At 56.2% G+C, this 19,582-nt stretch overlaps 1 protein-coding gene across 50 annotated transcripts in view; it reads right to left on the bottom strand.

Annotated features, from left to right (window-relative positions):
• Window positions 1-7,554: 7,554 nt before the first annotated feature.
• The window catches only part of TNK2 (tyrosine kinase non receptor 2), a 42,091-nt gene continuing 30,063 nt past the window's right edge, over window positions 7,555-19,582 (bottom strand). For 3 of the 50 annotated variants that reach the window (XM_078354810.1, XM_078354839.1, XM_078354826.1), the window contains 9 exons: window positions 15,447-15,641; window positions 13,448-13,539; window positions 12,843-12,887; window positions 11,467-11,861; window positions 10,513-11,376; window positions 10,325-10,420; window positions 10,049-10,176; window positions 9,229-9,326; window positions 7,555-8,380 (listed from right to left, as the gene is read on the bottom strand). In XM_078354810.1, coding sequence (XP_078210936.1) covers window positions 9,245-9,326; window positions 10,049-10,176; window positions 10,325-10,420; window positions 10,513-11,376; window positions 11,467-11,861; window positions 12,843-12,887; window positions 13,448-13,539; window positions 15,447-15,641 — 1,897 coding nt within the window. In that variant the 3' untranslated portion in view covers window positions 7,555-8,380; window positions 9,229-9,244. Of the gene's footprint in view, window positions 8,381-9,228; window positions 9,351-9,993; window positions 10,177-10,324; window positions 10,421-10,512; window positions 11,862-12,773; window positions 12,888-13,447; window positions 13,540-15,446; window positions 15,642-19,582 lie in introns of all 50 variants that reach the window. The other 47 variants (XM_078354822.1, XM_035278677.3, XM_035278686.3 and 44 more) reach the window with 28 other exon arrangements.

Raw genomic sequence — 19,582 nt, 5'->3', positions numbered from 1 at the left:
TCCATTTTTCTGTGTTCCAGAAGTTCCATAATGAGAATGTTCTTTTGGCAAAGAAGGTGAACATTTTACCTGGGGGGAAAGCCAGCTTTTGTTTTGGCCAGGGACGATAGCTGGAACCACAGCTGTGTGACGTTCAGCCCTCCGTACCTGGCAGCCTATTCCGACTCTGCTCATGACGGTACCTCTGGCTCTCAGTACGTGCCAGACACACAATAGGAAGCAGAAAATGTGTGTTGACGAATGGATGAATAACATACTTAGATATATGTTATTATTTGAAATTTAAAAATTTCTGTGAGGGGGCACATTTTATTTTTCTTTTTTCCTTTTTCCACCTCAGAAGCTTTCAGAAAAAAAAAAAAATTGTTTTAATTAAAAAAAAAAATGTCTGGGCACAGTGGTTCACACCTGTTATCCCAGAGTTATGGGTGGCTGTGGCGGGCTGCCTGCATGAGGCCGGGAGGCCGAGGCGGGTGGATTACTTGAGTCCAGGAGTTCCAGACCAGACTGAGTAACCCGGTGAAACCCTGGCGTGGTGACTCACGCCTGTAGTCCCAGCTACTCGGGAGGCTGAGGATCACCGAGCCCAGGAGGCAAAGGTTGCAGGGAGCACAGATTGTGCCATCCCTCTCCAGCCTGGGCAACCGGGCGAGACTCTCTCAAAAACAACAACAACAACAAAACTTCTAGTAGAGAAATAAAGGAATCAGAAGCATCATTCTAACTAGGAAGTACCAAACTGAGACAAAGAAAAATGAATGCACATTAGACAGAGGGAGACATTAGCTTTCTTGCTTGTGGACTAGGCTGTGGTTAAACAGCGTCCTTATCAGGCAAGACACAGCGCACGGCACCCCAGGACTTCCGGCAGCTCAGCACCCCAGGACTTCCGGCAGCTCTGCACCCCAGGACTTCCGGCAGCTCAGCACCCCAGGACTTCCGGCAGCTCTGCACCCCAGGACTTCCGGCAGCTCTGCACCCCAGGACTTCCGGCAGCTCAGCACCCCAGGACTTCCGGCAGCCGAACCACCTCCCAAACACAGCACGGCCTGGGCCTGTGAAAGACCCTCCAGCCGGTAGCGCTGCCACCTGCAATCCAGGTGAGGCTGACAGGGCTTTTCTGTACGTCTGCTGCCTGCGGTCAGTTCTCATTCCCAAAGCCACCATCAGCCCTGAGGTTCCGAGGGAAAGAGGGTAGGTGAGGGTGGTGGGCAGCTGGCAGACCAGGCTGGGAAGGAAGCAGGGTACCCCACTGTAGGCTGAGTCCTTCCAGAGCCCGCCCCAGCAGAGGGAGATGCCCTCCTCCAGGGCCCTCTCAGGTGCTGGCAGGTGAGGACAGGGGACTAGGGACCCCGTTTGCCATCCAGACAGTACGTCTTACATTAAAACAATTACTGTGTTTTGACCGGGCATGGTGGCTCAAACCTGTAATCCCAGAACTCCAGGAGGCTGTGGCAGGAGGACTGTTTGAACTCAAGAGTTCAAGACCAACCTGGGCAAACAGTGAGACCTCGTCTCTAAAAATAAAATAATGAAATAAAAATCACCTTGGTGTGGTGGCTCATGTCTGCAATCCCAACTCTCTGGGAGGCTGAGGCAGGAGAATTGCTTGAACCTGGGAGGTGAAGGCTGCAGTTAGCCAGTTAGCCCAGGCCACTGCACTCCAGCCTGGGTGACAGTGACACTGTCTCAAAATATGTGTGTTTCTTTCATGAAAAAATCCAAAACATATGTTTTGTTTTAATAAAAGAGACAAGTATTTCTGGAAAACCTTTTAGCACTATATTTATTAAAACAATTTGTTACAGCTGGGTGCAGTGGTTCATGTCTGTAATCTCAACACTTTGGGAGGCCAAGGTGGGCAGGTCACTTGAGCCCAGAGTTCGAGACCAGCCTCAGCAACATAGTGAGACTTCATCTCTACAAAAAAAAAAGAACCAAATTATCTGGGTATAGTGGCATGTGCCTATAGTTCCCATGGCTTGGGAGGCTGAGGCAGGAAGATCCTTTGAGCCTGGAAGGTCAGGGTGCAGTAAGCTGAGTAGGCTGAGCTCACACCACTGCACTCCAACCTGGGAGAGAGAGGGATACCTTGTCTCTAAACAGATGAAGTTACAAGATAAACATTAGCAAAATGTGTTAACTGGAGTTTATCCACAGGAAAAAAATGAGGCAGTGTTTAAATATTCTTTGAGAAGATGTTGAGATGCAGAAAACTGGCCAGGCACCGTGGCTCATGCCTATAATCCCAGCACTTTGGGAGGCTGAGACGGGAGGATGGCTTGAGTCCAGAAATTCAAGATCAGCCTGGGCAATATAGTGAGACATTGTCTCTAATAATAAAAAAAAAGCCAGGTGTGGTGGGGTGTGCAGGTCACCCCAGCTGCCTGGGAGGTTTAAGTGGGAGCATTGCTTGAGTCCAGGAATCCCAGGCCCCCCTGAACCGTGATCATGCCACTGCACTCATCCTGGGTGACAGAGAGTGAGACCTTGTCTCAAACAAAGCAAAACAAAATAAAATAAAACCTAAGAAAACCCTGCATGCTGGATGATCTTATTTTATAAAACCGTAATACACATAACATATATGTGCACAGAAAAAATGTGGAAGAAAATATATCAAAATGTTAAGCGTCTTTCTGGGTGTGTAATTTCTTGCTGTGCTTTTTTCCAGTGGTTCAATTCAACAAACAGCGTTTATGACAACCACAAAAACATGTTTTAAAAATACCGTGGAGGCTGAGGCTTCCCAAACGGCGTGGTGTGAGGCCAGGACTTCTGCAGAGTGCCCGCAGGCTCTCCCAGTCCTCAGCTTACTTCCCGCTGGCCCCAGCCGCTGGCTTCTGGCCCAGGTTCAGCTGCGGCCGTTTTCAGAGGCCCCAACAGTCTCCTTTCCTGACCCTAGATCCTAGCTGCTCCCCATTTGGCTCCGGATGGTGGGCGACCCGGTTCCTTCCCCTCCAAGCTTCCCTGGGCTGAGTTCCTTTAAGCACCCATGGGCTTAATTTGGACTGAATTGATTTACTGGGCAATGACTACACAATCTTACCCCTCCCGAACTTCAGCCACGGGGCCTGCAATGCCATATTTTGCCAATAGGTGGTGCTGCCTGACACAAAAGCGCTCTGGCCCCAGGTCCTCAAGATCGACTTTGGGGATCTTTAAAACGATCCCCCAAAAAGGAGGGGCATCCTGACAGAGCAGTGCTACCCAAGACACAGGGGACACAGTTGCCATCTAACACCACCAACAGCACCGTCGCGCAAGAACAGCCATTTCAATACCAAGAATTCAGGAAGAAAAACGTCACAATAAAGACGGTCCTAGAAAAGGAACGTATTTCATTTTAAGAAGAACTCAGTCCTGCAGTTCTTATTCTTATCCTTTCACCTCAGGTCACTGAGAACTTCACTCTAGACCTGCAGTGGCCTGGACTGGCCCTTTAAGAACCCTTGCTCTTGACAAAGATTCCTGGAGTTGGAGGTGCCTCCGATCCCCAGAGTTAGCTTAGTTAACTTGCTTCAGATTAAGAACCCCTTTTTGCTCGCAGTGTGCAGTGAGAAACATGTGCTCCCTCTTTCCTCCTCTGAGGGCTGCAGTGGAGCCGTGAGCCCCTCACAAGCAGACCCGTCCTGCTTAAACACACAGATCCAACCACACCATGTTCCCTGCTGCCTACAAAGTCAACAGGACTCAGCATTCCACACCAGCAGCCTCATGATCCAGGCCTGCCTCCCGCACCAGGATTAGGAGAGCCGCCTCTAACCCGCCCCGAAACAACAAAATGGTGAGCTTGGCCTTGCCAACTTCAGTGCTTGGGACAAGCCGGCTCGTGCCTCCCACCTGCAGCACTTCGGCATCCACTGTTCTTACCCATCACGTCAGCATAAGGTGACCTCATGGGGAGCCACCTCCTCTGCTCCCAAGGCACCTGCTACATGATAATTATACAGCACTCATCTTGCCACAAGGATGTCACAGTCCCCCAAAGACGCAAGCTCGTCTGGGGAGGACTGTATCTACTTAGCTTGCGTTCCCTCATCAGGGCTTGACCCACGAAAAGCACCCAGTACATCTCCGCTGACTTGATTCTCCCTGCCGGCAAGCATGCCTGGGTCAGCGTTTCAACATCCTGACTTCAGACTTTTTCAGTAAACCCAGGAGATGCTGGAAAAGCTGGCAGGCCCATTAGAAGCCAGAAAAAAATAGCAGGAACCCCCAGGGTGTGGGGAACTGTGTGTCCGGCAGGAAAAGTTCATGGGGTTCCCTGATCCCCTGGGAAACCTCAGCTGCTGTGACATCCCCTGCCCCCCACAAAAATCTTTCTGAATGTGTTAGCTCTGAAACAGATTTTTAAATGCTCATAAAGCATACAAACATCTGGATGGCTTATTAAAAAAAGTTGTTCTTAAAAATGAAGTAAAAAACACTTACGGTCTATAAATGGGATACGTAACTTTGAGTGTAGCAAAAGAATAAACTGTTTCCTAGCCAGTTAATATCAAACGGCAGCAACCCTAAATATAAATCGACCAAATCTCCCAATCAAAAGATACAGACAAAATCTAACGGTATATCCAAAGATATACATAGACTCAAAGTAAAGGGTTGGAAAAAAAAACGTACCAACCAAATGGAGAGCAAAAATAAATAAATAAAAAGCAGGAGTTGCAATTTTCACATTTGACAAAATAGATTTCAAAGCTACAAGGATAAAAGGATTAATGTAATAATAAGAGATCTTAACACCCAGATACATAAGACCGATAATGAGATATAGATTCAACGAGACAGAAAATTGATAACGATATCCGGGACTGGAACTAAGATCCAGAACAAATAAACTCAATAGAGCTCTCCATTTTAAACACACAAAATATACATTATCCACAAAATCTAACGATATATCTAAAGATATACAAAGACTCAAAACAAGGGGATGGAAAAAAACTCACCAACCAAATGGAGAGCAAAAATAAATAAATAAAAAGCAGGAGTTGCAATTCTCACACTTAATAAAATAGATTTCAAAGCTACAAGGATGCAAGGGTAAAAGGATTAATGCAACAATAACAGATCTTAACACCCAGATACATAAGACACATAATGAGATTTAGATTCAACGAGACAACAAATTGATAACGATATCCAGGACTTGAACTCAGAGCCAGAACAAATAAACACAATAGAGGTCTCCATTTTAAACACATAAAATATGCATTAACCACTTTAAACACTCAAATTATTGATCGGCCATTATTGAAACCCATTTTAGGAATGAAGTAATATTCCTTTTTCCCTCTTTTTCTTTTTTTCCCCTTCTTCTTCTCTTTTTCCCTCAAAAAAAAATAAATAAATAAAAAATAAAAGAGAACTGTCTTTACCCTACTCCTTTGATTAACTCCTTGTTTCTTAAAATAAATAAATAAATAAATAAACTGTTTCCTAAAAAAACGATAGGGAAAATGAGAAAAGCAAAACACAACTGTATGCGCAGTGTGGTCAGTGTATAACGTAAGCGATTGATCAACAAAAACAGGCAGGGACAGGAAGAAACACAACAGATAATAATTACCGTTTAGTGGGTACGGAGTATGGCCCATGCACCAAGCAAAATGTTTTACCTCCGCAACCCCAGTCAGTCCTCACAGCCCTTCTGTAAGGCAGGAGTTACCGCACCGACTCGTAGGTTACACAACATTTCTAAGAGGAGACAGAGCCGGGAATGAAATCCAGGTCGAACAGCAACGCTCAAAGCTCACTTAACATGAACGTGTTTCCTTTTATGATACATTGACTAGGTGTTTTAAATCACAGTTAAAAGAAGAGAAGCCCTGCCTTTGCAAACACAGTAGGCAAAGCTCCGGGGCCTCAGAGCTTCTGCGCCTCAGCGCGTGCCCACGAAGGCCGGCCCACAGCCAGACACACACAGAATGGCCAGACTCGTCCTGAATGGCCTCCGCTTTGTTTTCAACAAGCTCAAGTCGGCGGCTTTCTTACGACTTCCCTCTTCGCCTAAAGTTCACGTGATCAGATGTGAAGCTCAAGGAGCGGTTTCCTTCATTGATCTAGTAACTTCCTAGAAAGCAGCTAAGAAGCCGGTTAATAATCTAACATGTTTAATGGGCCAAAGACACAACAGGCAACTCATTAAAAAGGAAATACAAATTGCTCAACTTGTTCATTCACAAGAAAAACGCATATTAAAACTATAGAAATACTAATTTCTACCAGTCTGGCAGAGATAACTCCTCCACACAGAAAGCTCTCTGGCAGTGGGGCTGTGACAGCCGAGAAAGCCCTCCACCGAGGTGCTCCAGCAGCACCCACCCGCACTGCACCGAAGCGCTCCAGCAGCACCCACCCGCGCTGCACCGAGGCGCTCCAGCAGCACCCACCCGCGCTGCACCGAGGCGCTCCAGCAGCACCCACCCGCGCTGCACCGAGGCGCTCCAGCAGCACCCACCCGCGCTGCACCGAGGCGCTCCAGCAGCACCCACCTGTGCTGCACACACTCTCTGACCCAGGAGTCCCATTGCTGGGAACTCACCTTTCAGACTAACTTGTGACTGAAAAACAGCCCACATACACGATTTACTGAGGCAGTGGTTTTAGCTGAAAAGGACGGGACACAACTAAAATAGCACTTCATCCAAAGGAGCCTAGTACATGTACGATTATGGTACCCCCATACATCCATGCACCCTGAAATAACGGGGAGGCCCGGCTGGGCGCGGTGGCTCATGCCTGTAAACCCCAGCACTTTGGGAGGCTGAGGCGGGCAGATCACCTGAGGTCAGCAGTTTGAGACCAGCCTGGCCAACATGGGGAAAACCCTGTCTCTACTAAATACACACAGACTAGCCAGGTGTGGAGGAGCATGCCTGTAATCCCAGCTACTCAGGGGCTGAGGCAGGAGAACTGCTTCAACCCAGGAGGCGCAGATCACTGTGAATGGAGATCAGCCACTGCACTCCAGACTGGGAAACAAGAGTAAAACTGTGCCTTAAAAAAAAAAAAGAAGAAGAATGGGGACGTGCGTTCAGTATTATTATGGAGTTCAAAATATTAACGAAGAAAAAAACCCCAAACAAGCAGTACACAAGAAACTGGTGATGCAAGCGTGTCTGGGCTGGGGGTGGCCGGCTGGCGGGGGACACTTCACCGTATACTCTTCAGGGCTTTTTGAATTGTGGACTGTGTGAATATATTAGTTATTCGGAAAAACAAACTTAAAACCCTTAACACACTGAAGGGTTCTTTGTTCCTAAAGTTTGGGCTTAGCTCTATCTAACCAAGTTGCGGCACTCTCTCCTGCCGTGTATCCTGGCCTGCAGAAACCCATGCGGCAGGTGGAATCCCTGCACTGGGAAAGTCCCGGAAACTCTGCAGGGGGCATGCAGGCGCCGCCGGGGTCCAGGCCTGCATGCCCTCCCTGCGCCTCCAGGTGGAGCTGCAAGGCCTGCTGCCTGCCGGAGATGCTGGTGGCCTGGGGATCCCTGGGGCCTGGGGCTTCCTGACCAGCAGGCGAAGAAACAGGCAGGCACAAGTAAGTAACATAAAATAGAACTAACTTTATTTCTCTGGAAGAAGCAGGTATCGGATGCTGGGGCAGCAGCTTTGCCAACAGAGGCTGCTGGGAAAACATGGAATGGCACGGGGAATTTGGGTGGAAGAGGAAGCACTCACGTCCCTCAGGGCGGCTGCCCCTAAGTCTCCTTCCAGCCCTGGGGCCTTGGGCCCTGGTCCTCGCCAGAGAATGGTCTGACACCCTTTCTCTGCTTCCCGAGCCACCTCAGGCTACTTCCAGGCACAAGATCCTGAGGCCAGCCAAGTCCCATTCACGTCCACCATGAGGCCACCAGTCACATTCTGCCCGGCACCCCAACTGCCTGCCAGGGGCCCCCTGGAAGAGGGCCCAATCCTAGGAGGTCCTGCTGGGTGCTGGTCCCCTTCTCTCTGGCCAACACATCTTCCTTGCCCAGGTCAAGCTTGATTTCCTCCCAGTCTGGTCACCCAGGGCAGGGCCTGGGGCACTACTCCAGCCACAGGCCCGGCCCAGGACTGGAGTCAGAGGCAGGTCATACCCAGAACCCGCTGGGGCAGCCCCTAGGCCTGTCTTCACCAGGCTCCTTCCTGCATCTTGGCTGGGGCACTAGGGCCGAACCAAAGTGTGCAGGGACAGCGCTGGTACGGGAGGGATGAGCAGGGCAGGGCTCCCAGCCTCCAATGCCTTGTTTGGCCTTGCTCTGTCCCAGGAGCAGCAGGGAGCAGCGGGTCCTCCAGGCCTGGATGGGGGTGTCTCCCACCCCTGGTGGATGGACAGGCTCAGGTGATTCCTTCAGGTGGGCCCTCTGGCTCTCCTGACGCATCTCAGCGCCTACAGAATGGGAAAGCACCACATCACAGAAAGGTCAGGGGGTGGTTGTGGGAGCCGCTGGAGTCACTGCCTCCTGGTGCCAGGCAACACCACCGAAGACTGGCAGGCCCCAGCAGGAACTGTGAAATTTATCATCCTGGGTGTCCGCTCTACTTTTAACAAACTATGAATAAATTAAGAGACTCCTGTGTATTATCGAATCCGAAGACGACAGGTGCCATCTGTGCAAATCAGTAAGCAGCACCACGAGGTAGTGACGCTGAGTGCCTGCGACCCGAGCCAGGCGTGGGGTGCGCTACACGCAGACATGCCCCTCATCCATAGCGCCAGTCCCTTCTACGAGGTGGGCACTATTATCTACACACTTTACATATGGGAAAATCTCAGCGCGGTGCACAAGACCAGATGCTGGTGACAAGGACAGCGGGTCCGGACTGCGCTGTGCCTCCAAGGCCTGGCCAGTCTCAGCCCCGCCTCCAGCCAGCGCCTCCTGCAATGACGCCCACTCCATCCATCCGACCTCAGTTTACACTGACTTGATACAACTCTCAGATACAGATACATTGTTTATATAATATACAAAGCATGTTTATATATTTATGTTTTTAATATGTCTATGTATTTTGTTACACTATAAACTTTTTACAGGAAAGACAATACATGTTCTTTTTAGCAGGGGGGAAAAAAAAAGGCCGGGCGCGGTGGCTCAAGCCTGTAATCCCAGCACTTTGGGAGGCTGAGGCGGGTGGATCACGAGGTCAAGAGATCGAAACCATCCTGGTCAACATGGCCAAACCCTGTCTCTACTAAAAATATTAAAAAAATTAGCTGAGCATGGTGGTGCGTACCTGTAATCCCAGCTACTCAGGAGGCTGAGGCAGGAGAATTGCCTGAACCCAGGAGGCGGAGGTTGCGGTGAGCCGAGATCACGCCATTGCACTCCAGCCTGGGTAACAAGAGCGAACTCCGTCTCAAAAATAAACAAACAAACAAAAAAACTTGTTAAAGAAAAAAAAAATTTTTTTTTTTTTTTTTTTTTTGGAGACAAGTCTTGCTCTGTTCCCCCAGGCTGGACTGCAGTGGCACACAGTCATGCACCACCATGCCCAGCTAATTTTTCTATTTTTAGTAGAGACAGGGTTTCACCATGTTGGCCAGGCTGGTCTCAAACTCCTGACCTCAGGTGATCCCCCCTCCTTGGCCTCCCAAAGTGCTGGGGTTTACAGGCATGAGCCACTGCCCAGATGGCACTGAAATTTTAAACATTACTTTAAACAGAAACACAAAAACATGGAGGTGAGAAACAGGGGTATAAATCACAGGCCCTAAAGTGCTGCTCCCTGGAGCTGCTCGGGGTCACTGTGGGTGCAAGGGAAGCAAGCCCCCTTTAACTGGAGAGGCTCCAGGTCCCTCTTGTACTCATCTGAAAACCAAGTGGCTAACATGTCCAGATAAATGCATTTGGGAGAAATTATTTCCTGGGCCCTGTGTGCTCCTCCCTCCCGCAGCTGGAGGGCTGTGTCCCTAGTGGGAGTGGCTGTGAGGTGTGCGGCTTCTTCCCAGTGTGGCAGGCCCCGGGTAGCCCTCCTGGGGCACGGGGTGGGCTCACTCACTTGTGGTGGGCAGGGCCCGGGTAGCCCTCCTGGGGCACGGGGTGGGCTCACTCACTTGTGGTGGGCAGGGCCCCAGGAGCCCAGAAGGTGGCAACCGGCCTGCTCGAGGTTCCAGTCGAACATCTCCAGCACTTTGTGGCACTCCCCTCTGGGCCGCAGACCCAGCCCGAAGAGCTGCTCCACCTGGGGGCAAGTGTGGTGCCATGGACACATGGGCCTAGGGTACCAACTAGGGTGGGGAAGAGGAATTGGAACAGGGACGGGGGCCAGGGAGCAGCAGAACCAGGCTTCAGGGTCCCTGAAAGCCAGAGCGAGCAGGAGGTGGCGGTACCTTCAGATACTGGGCAGCCCTCTGCACGCTCCAGCCGTGGCTCTGCAGGGCCGCCTGGCACTCCTCTGTGGTCACCCCATGCACCGTGGCCTGCAGCTGGGCACACCCACCCCCCGTCAGCACCTCTCAGGCCCACTGCTCTGGGTCCCTTGGCCTGCCCCGCCCCCACAGCCAGGCCCAGTACTCACCATCTGGACCTTGTCTGCCAGCCGGCCCGCCTCTGGCCCATCCCCAGCGCAGCCCCGCTGTGGCGGCCGAGCAGTGGCCCTCGGGGCTGGTGGCCGGGCCCCTGGGTTGCTGTTGTTGGTGGAGAAGTTGGCTTTGGGGTCCAAGGCAGCCTGGGGCATCGGCCGAACGGTGGCCGTGGGGGCAGCAGGGGCTGGGGTGCTGGGTGGGGGCAGCAGCAGGGGCACAGGCAGGGGGGCTGGCTCCTCGGGGCTCTGGGCCTCACGCAGGAAGCGCTGGTAGCGCTCCAGGTAGGACGGGCGCTCAGGCAGCAAGTAATAGTGGGTGCTGCTGACCTTCTTGCCATCCCGGACGATGGGCAGGATGCAGGGACTGGCCCGTGGGCCAGGCGCCTGGATCACCTGAGGGGTGGCGTACTTGGGGTCTGAGGCGAAGCTTTGGGTGGTAGGCATGGTCTTCCCGGGTGAGCTTGAGAGCCGGGGCGGCAGTGGGGAGCTGCCAGGTGGTACCAGGGGGCTGGGTGTCCTCGAGCCTGGAGGGGACAGGGGCTCCCGGGGAGGCACTCGGGGAGGGGAGGCAGGTCCAGGCCACCGGCCGGTCTCCTCCTCGCCTGAGGAGGCTGGAGACAAGTCGAGGTGCGGGCGCGTTGGCCGAGGGGGGATGGGCACCCTAGGGGGCACCTGGGGCTTGTCGTCACCCCCCGGGCTGGGGGAGGGGGCCGTGGATCCGGCCGGAACCTGCAGCTGCCGCATGCACTCCTGCTGCAGAGCCTGGAAGATCTCCTCGGTCTGCGCAGAGCTGGGCGGCTTGCCCCCACCCTGGGGCAGGAGGAACAGGTTGTCCTCCAGGGGAGGGGGCAGCCGTGCCTGTTCAGGCACAAAGGCGTAGTTGGTCTCGCCCTGGCTGGGTCCAGCAGGGACCCCTGTGCCCACCAGGCTGCTGTTGATGGAGCAGACCTCAAAGTCATCCTCATCCTGGGCCACATCGTCATAAGCAGGCGGGGGTGGCAGCGGGCGTGCGTCCCAGTCCACCACAGGCGTGGGATGCAGGGGCCGGGGCAGCGCCCTCGTGGGGCTCTGAGGCGGGGTCTTGTCTAGCAAAGAGCAGGCATCCATGGCCAGCTGCGCCAGGGAGGGTGTGTAGGGCCGCAGGGCCGGGACCACGGGCTCCTCACCGAAGTCGATGAGCGTGACCTCAGCCCCGCTGCCTCGGCCGGCCTTGGTGCCTGGCACCCTCGCTGAGGGCTTTGCCAGCCACAGCCCTCGGGGCAGGCCTGACTTCCGAAGGCCCAGCCTCTTGAAGTCACTGGACAGGGGGTCTTGGTCCTCGCTCACAGGGTCATAGGTTGGTTCTGTGATGGAAAGGAAGACCCCACCAGGTAGGCAGTCAGTCAGGGGCAGGGGCAGGGGAACACAGGGAGGTGGCACGTAGGAAACAAAGCCAAGTATCCCCCACCAACTCTCCACTCCCATTCCCCCCACCAACCCTCCATTCCCACCCCCCTCACCAACCCTCCATTCCCACTCCTCCCACGAACCCTCCATTTCCACTCTCCCCACCAACCCTCCACTCCCACTCCCTCCACCAACCCTCCATTCCCACTCCCCTCACCAATCCTCCACTCCCAACTCCCCCCACCAATCCTCCACTCCTACTCCTCCCACCAACCCTCCACTCCCACTCCCCCCACCAATCCTCCACTCCCGACTCCCCCCACCAATCCTCCACTCCCGACTCCCCCCACCAACCCTTCACTCTTAACTCCCCCTGAAGTCTGAGGTCCGCCCTTGGCTGCCAGATTCTCAGTGCACATCTGACCACTGGACCAGGAGGGCAGAACCTGAGTTGCCCGAAGCCCCGGGTGGCTGGTGAGCCCCACCTCCCTCCATCTGAGCTGGAGGAAGTGACACTCCTGCCTGATGCTTCCTCCATCAGCACAAGACCCCGGCAGCCCTGCCCTGGGCCCTGGTGAGTTAGTGAGCCCTCATCCCCGACCCCGTCATGGCACACCATTAGTGTAGGCACGGAGCCGTCTCCTGCCATCAGGGGCTATAGGAACTGTCCTTGGAGAGGACAGAGCTCCTGACCAACTGCCACGAAGCGCAGACAGCGCCTACAGGTCTGAGAGGGAGCGAGGCTGAGGCAGGAGCCAGGGTCACACTGCTGCTCCCAAGCGCAGGCTCTGGGAGGCACTACAGGCCAGGGCAGCCAGGGAAGCTCACAGCACACACCCTAATCCTCCCGCCCAGCCCCAGCTCTGTACCTTCCAGGAGAGGACTGAGAGAGAGGGGGCGGGGGCGGGGGCCAAGGCATCGGGAGCAGCCCCACTTACTCTGAGTGAAGAAGGCAGGCTGAGGTGGGCGAGGTGGAGGCTCCCCTGCAAGAAAGGCCATGCAGAAAGGGGAGATAGACGGAGCAGGACAGAGGACAAAGGAGGGAGTCGGTGGATGAGAGGGCAGAGTGTGGAGAGGAGGGAGGGAGAGAAGTGGAGGGGCGAGTGAACGTATAAGCCCCCAGCAAATGGGAGGCCTCGGGGTGGCAGGATGAGGAACACACGGTCTGGTGTGTCAGGCACAGGACTGGGAAATGGAGGAGGCTCCAGGCAGAGCCGGAGCCATGGCATGGCTTTGGCTTGGGACAGGAGAGCAGGATTAGGGGAAGTGAGGAAAGCCAGGATCTGAGCTAGGCCTTGAGGAAGGAGGGAGGAGGGATGCCGGGGTGGGTGGGGCCCAGCCTGAGGAGGCCCACCTCGGCGGATACAGCTGCCTCTGTCTTCCACCCCACGCCCAGCCGGAGCCAGGGACACAGCTGTCCCGCCTGCTGCCCTGACCCCACTGTCCCCAGAGCCCGAACGGCAGGCTCAGGGTAGCCTGCAAAGACAGTGCCCTTCCTGAGTCACCAAGGGATTAGGGACACCAAGGGCAGAGGGGCTCTTACTTTTCACCCTTCCTAGATGCTGGGTGGGCCGGGAGGTGCTCAGTTCCACGCTCAGCAGGTCCGGGGGGTCCATGGGGTTTCCCAGATACAGCCTGTCGGGGAAAGAGCCAGGTCAGAGGGCAGGGAAAGGTGTGGAGGAAGGGCAGGAAACACCTCTGGTGGAAATGCTGGGCCTGTCCCCAGGGTCGGGCACAAAGTCCTGAGTGTGCCCAGGAGACCACCTCATCAGAGCCCCTACCTCCCAGAGGAACCTGGGTACAGACTTGGGTATGCAGCGCAGGCCTCCCGCCTCCCACGCCACAGATCCTGACCACAGATCTCAGCTGGAGCCAGAAGGCATCCTGGAGAGAGGGCAGAGAAAAGACACCGGACCCCCAGATGAAAAACCTAGGACTTCAGGGGCTCTGACTACCCTCTACAAGGACAGATGTGGTTTTCCACAATCCCCGGGGCCCCCAGCCCACACCAGGCAGCTTCTGGAGGGCACACACTGCTGTCTGCAGGCCATGCTGGGGCGCCTGAGAACAGGGCATCCCAGCTACAGTCCCCTGCCAGGGTGGGCAGGGGGTAACCTTCTGCCACATGGCCAGGAGGTGCAGGAGAGGCTGGGCCACCCGTCCTGCTCCCAAGTCATCCTCCATCCCTGTGCCAACTGTCAGTATCTGGGACATAGTTACTGGGGCTGATTAAAGCCCAGAGGAATGGGGTTAGACTGGCCATGGAGTGGGCAGAGGGCACCAGAGAGGGACAGAGGGAGCCAGGAGTGGGCAGAGGGCACCAGGAGTGGGCAGAAGATGCCAGGAGTGGGGCAGAGGATGCCAGAGTGGGGCAGAGGGCACCGGGAATGGGCAGAGGGTGCCAGGAGTGGGCAGAAGGCACCAGGAGTGGACAGAGGGTGCCAGGCCCCTCTCAGAGGTGCTTGCAGTCCTTCACTGCAGTTCCCAGGCTCTTGCCTGGTTCTTTTTAGGCAAAACACATGCGCTGGCCCCTGTGAGCTTGGGGCTCTGTGTGTGGGGGCCCGGTGGGTGAAGGCCCCTGCTTTCCACACCTCTCAGGGCAGACCAGAGTATCAGAAGTCAGCAGGAGAAGGGCTGCAGAGACCTAGGAATCCCTGTGTGGCCAACAGAGAGGCTCAGAGGCCTGGCAAAAGAAACTTCTGGGGGCTCCCTGGGGTGGGGCATCCAGGAAGTGACCAATTCTGTGTGTTCTTCCAAGACAGTCCTCACTGGCCTCATCCTCCTATACAGGAGGCGGGCTCCCCCCAAAGTCCAGTGAGCTCTGCAGAGCTGTGCGGCTGGGAAGCTGAGCTGCCACCTAATGTTCCCTCCGCAGGCCCCAGGGTTTCCAGTCCTGCCCCTGGTTCTGGGAAGCAGGCTCTCTCCCACATGGACCTGCGCACATTCCCAGGGCCCGACCCAGCAGGTTCACACCTCCAGGACTCTGGCACCACCAGCAGAAGGAAAACCGCTGCTCACATGCAGGGCTCACAGGAGAAGCTCCTCCTCAGAAGCTTCCACCAGGTTCCTCCCAAGTCCATTTCCTAAGGCCCAGGTGCCAGGAGGGGTTACAGTTGTGGCCCAGGGGGTTTTCTACCAGACAGGAGCCCCTCCTCACAAGCTCCTGACCCTACTTTCACTGACTTCTCTCGGGACCCCTGCATCTGAGTGGCACGTTCTGATTCAGAGTGCATTTATAACCCTCCCCTCATTGGTGGGGTGGACCCATTTCACAGATGAAGTCAGTCTCAGAGTTTGGAATTCAGCCCCCCGAAGCTTGAGAACAGCAGGGAAGTACTCCCCTGGCAAATCCCCACCAGGCTGGGCTTTCTAGGGCTCCACAGCCTCCAAGAGTAAGGCCAGAGGTCAGGAGGGGAGAGTGGCAGGTTCCGGCACTGGAGCCCGAGGGAAAGGGTAAAGAGCAGGTGGGGCCGCACGCCTGACACGCTGAGGGACCCGGAGTCCCACGAGGGGCCAGGTTGGTATCCCTGCCCGGTACTCACTCATCGATCCTGTCTGGGAAGCCCCAGCAGTGGCGGGGGTCGCTGTCACCATGCCCCGTGTGGATGAAGCTGTTCTGCAGGGGTTGGCTGATGTCCTGGGCGGACAGGCCAGCCACGGAGGTCACCACGTTGCGAGGGAAAGGCCCCACACACAGCGTCCGCGTGTTCTGACCACGCCACCAGTAGTTCTCGGCCCTGCCCGACAGAGATGGCACAGTGAACACCAGGCATGGTGGGGCAGCCCCAGCAGGGGTCCCTTCTCACACCCTGCCCATCTTGATAGAGCGGGGATGAGGTTCAGGCCTCAGGACCCAGCTGTCTGCCACCAGCCCTCCTCCCCCATAGCACCTGTGACCCACCATGCCCCGTACAGGCCTAACTGTTTGCACACAGCCTTACCCTCAACTCTGCAGGTGGGTCAGACAGCTTTCCCCACAGTTTACAAACAGGGAAGCACGCCGTGTGACTTGCCTCTGGTTACCAGAAAGATCCCAGCAGACTCAGGATGCAAACCCAAGCCCAGTCATCAGGTCTGCAGGGCCAGCGCCCCGCTCACACCTCCACCTTGCCCCTCAGCCCCCTGGCAAGGCCAGGGCCTCAGTCCTCTTCCGGCCACTCAATGTCACTCCTCAGCTGGGTTCCAGGAGTTCTGAGAGGGGCGGGGGTGCCAGGGACACCAAGGGTGGAGGCCCAGCCTCCAACTACGATCTGCCTCCCGAATGCAGACCTGAGTCTAAAGCACTCAGGGTACCTGAGGCCCTCTCTCCCCCACTTCGCCTGTTCCTACCACCTCCTGGCAGGCCTGCAGGAGCCTCCCTGTCTCCGCAGGAGGGGCTCTACTCATGTCTTAAAATGGAGTCCGGAAGGGAACTCTACTCCCGGAGTGACCAGACAGTGGGGCCGTCAGTCCCCCCAACCTCAGACATGAAACTGCTAAGCCAGGGCCTGGGGAGGGGCGGGGGCAGGCAGGGCAGGAAGCATGGGGCTCCTGCAAGACCCTCCCCACACCCAAAAACTCCCAAGTCTGCTGCTGGACTTGCTCATGCCTGACAACGTGGGCAGAGTCCAGGCAGGCGGGGGCAGTGACAGCCCTGTGCTGCTGGGGTGGACGCGTGTGGCACCACGCCACACGCCCTCACTGCCACCCGTTTCACCCGTCCCAGGGCCAAGGTGTGAAGAAGGCCTCCTCTGAAATGCAGGCAGGCTGAGGAGAGAGGATGGAGGAGGTGGCGATGCCTGAGCACCCAGACCCACAGCCCCGTGAGCTGATGAGGCTTATCTGCAGCAGTGGGACTCCAGTAGCCCATCCCAGACACCAGAGCCAAACCCGAGAGCACCCGGTCCCTGGGGAGGTACAGGGAGGTGGGGCTGCTCCTCTGGCCCAGCCTCCTCATACAAAAGGCCACTGGCCGGCCTCACACACAGCGACCCTGTGATTCCCACCCTGCCTGCAGCGGGGGAAGGAAGGAGAGAGGACAACATCCCAATAAGGGACAAGTCCCATCTGAAGAAGAACTGGGCCACTCCAAGGAGCAGAGCCACAGCTCCCTAGCACACACAGACAGCCTCCCATGGCGGCCTACAGGGGAGAACGCTGGCACTGGCCAGGCTGTCGCTCTCCCACAGCACCCACAGGCTCCCTGGAGGCTGCCCTGGGCGGGAGGCTGGACTCTGCTCTCCACACCTCTTCTGGGGCACTCATTCATTCACTGGGTAAGAATGCAGCTGGGGCGGAGCCCGTGCTCAGAGCAGCGTGACAAATGCCCAAGGCTGGGGCCGGCAGGAGGTCCCCTCCTCTGGCCTTTTCCTTCCACCAACACTGCCGAGCTCCTGGCACAGAAGCCTCCTTTGGGACCCACTTCTGAGAGGGAAAGGAGACACCAAGCCCACCCTCCCTTAGTACAAGTATGGCCGAGGCAAGAGCCCCCGTGGCCGCTGGGGTCCTGACACCACTCTGTAAAACATGCTTGCTCCTGGGGGAAGGAGAGTACCAGTGCAGAGGATGTATCCAAGAAGGACCCACGTGGTGTCACACCCAAGCACGTTGGAACTTCCACGGTGACCAGTGTCGCCTCTCACAGCCCACACAGACCTGAGTGAGCAGCAGCCCAGAGAGGACTGAGGCCAGCCCTTTCTGCCAGGCCCGCCCTGGCTGTGCCCTCTCCCCCGACCATGAACAGGCCAGAGTCTCCAGAGCCGTGGGAGGGCCAGGAGCCATCTGGCAGCGACTGAAGCAGAGCTAGACGAGGAGTTCCTGGGGGAGGAGGAAAAGGGCCCAGCACCCCCGCAGGAACCTTCCACCTCCTGCTGCCGCCCTCAGGCCTCCGGTCAGCCTCTCCAGGGCGGACAAGATAGAAAACGAGGCCTGCGCTGAGAACCGCCTGAGGCTGCCCAGCTCCAGAATCTCAGCACCTTGTTCCAGTCCCAGCCCCAGGGAGTCTAGAAATGGCTCAACCAAGGCCAAACATTCTGCTTAAAACGCCCGCCTGCTCTTCTCTCTGGAGGTCCCAGGCCCAGGCTTGGCGGGATAACCTGGATGCTTGGCTCCCACCTACCACTGGAAGCTGAGGCTCCCGGGCGAGACCAGGCCAAGGACCTGAAATGAATTTCAGCACCTCTGTGCCTGCTGCACACATTCTGCATGCGGAACAAAAGTGCTGCCAGCCATCCTTTCCTCCAAATGAGTCCCTGGGAAATACCAGGAATCATTTGTCTCTCCAAATGTAGACAGAGCACGAAATATCTAGGTGTCTTCCCTCTGCCCTCGGCCTGGCACCCTGAGAAGCACTGAACATAGTCAGTCGAAGCTGGGGCAGGTGGCCTCCCAGACTCTCGACCAGGAAACAAATACTGGAGACAGCCTCAAAAGCGGGAATCCATGGCCAAGAGAAGGCCAGGCCAGGAGGGAGGCCCAAACCCAGAGACGCACATGTGCAAACCCAGGCCCAAGACAGAGCCATCCGCCCGTAGACATGGAGACGGAGGCAGACAAACAACACGGAGACATTCAGGGACCGAGCAAACAAGGGGGCAGAGTCGAGCTCTCTACCGCCAACACCTAGGCCCGCTCCCAAGCCTCACCGGCTGTCGTGGCCTCCTGACCCTCACCTCCCACCTCCTGAGCAGCTCCAGGGACTGAGGGCAGGTGCTGTGGTCCGAGCCAGGGCTGGTGGCTGGAGGAAGGGGCCAGAGAGCCCCAGGAGCAGCAGCCACAGGGAACCAGAGCTGGGGCCAATGGAAGCCTGCGACAGAAGAGCGGGCCGCACCCACGACCCTCCCGGGAGCAGCCCCTCCTGGCCCCTCCACCTGCCCACCTTGCTCGGCAGTGACCCCAAGCACTAGCTCCAGAGATACATGCCCCAAACACAGGCCACTCTGAGTCACCCCAGGGACACTGGCAGGCACACGGGCTCTCACTGAGAGCCAGGGAAGCGGGCGGTAAAGGTCTGGGGCCCTGGCAGCAGCACAAGGGGGGCTGGGCCCACGGCTCTCTGGTTCATGGGGGCGAACGTGGCCGTGGGCCTGGACTTTGGACTGGAGGCCCTTCCAGGTAACTGCAGGGGACCCCCACCCTTAATCTTCCTATTTCTAGAATGCGCCCCAGAGTGCCATGCTTGCCATCCCATCCCTGGCACCTGAGCTCCAAACCTGCAGACTGTGTGCCTCCTCTCCCCAGGCCTCTCTTTCTAGAACCTTCTGCTTCCTTCCCCCCACAACATGCCCAACCACAGGCCCCGCAGTCTGTCCATATGTCAGACTGTTCTGACATACGTTCTGTTCAACCCTGGCACCTCAGCTCCAAACCTGCAGCCTGTGTGCCTCCTCTCCCCAGGCCTCTCTTTCTAGAATCTTCTGCTTTCTTCCCCCTACAACAGCCCTAACCACAGGCCCCACAGTCTGTCCGTACGTCAGACTGTTCTGGCATATTCCTGTTCCCAGACCCTGGGCCCGAGGGTGAGGGAGCCAGGCCTGGGAAGGCTCACGGTGTGGGGGTCACAGCGCTGCAGTCCACCCTCCACACAGCCTGCCTCAGACCTCGAGGCTCTCCTCCACCCATCCACAAGAGGCACAGGATTTCATCAAAGGCTACGGACCCTCAAACCTGCAGTGCAGGTGGAGGAGGCTCCCTGGGAAGC

Source organism: Callithrix jacchus, chromosome 17 (assembly GCF_049354715.1).
Source record: "Callithrix jacchus isolate 240 chromosome 17, calJac240_pri, whole genome shotgun sequence".
Lineage (NCBI taxonomy): Eukaryota > Metazoa > Chordata > Mammalia > Primates > Cebidae > Callithrix > Callithrix jacchus.
This window is presented reverse-complemented; position numbering and strand designations above follow the sequence as displayed.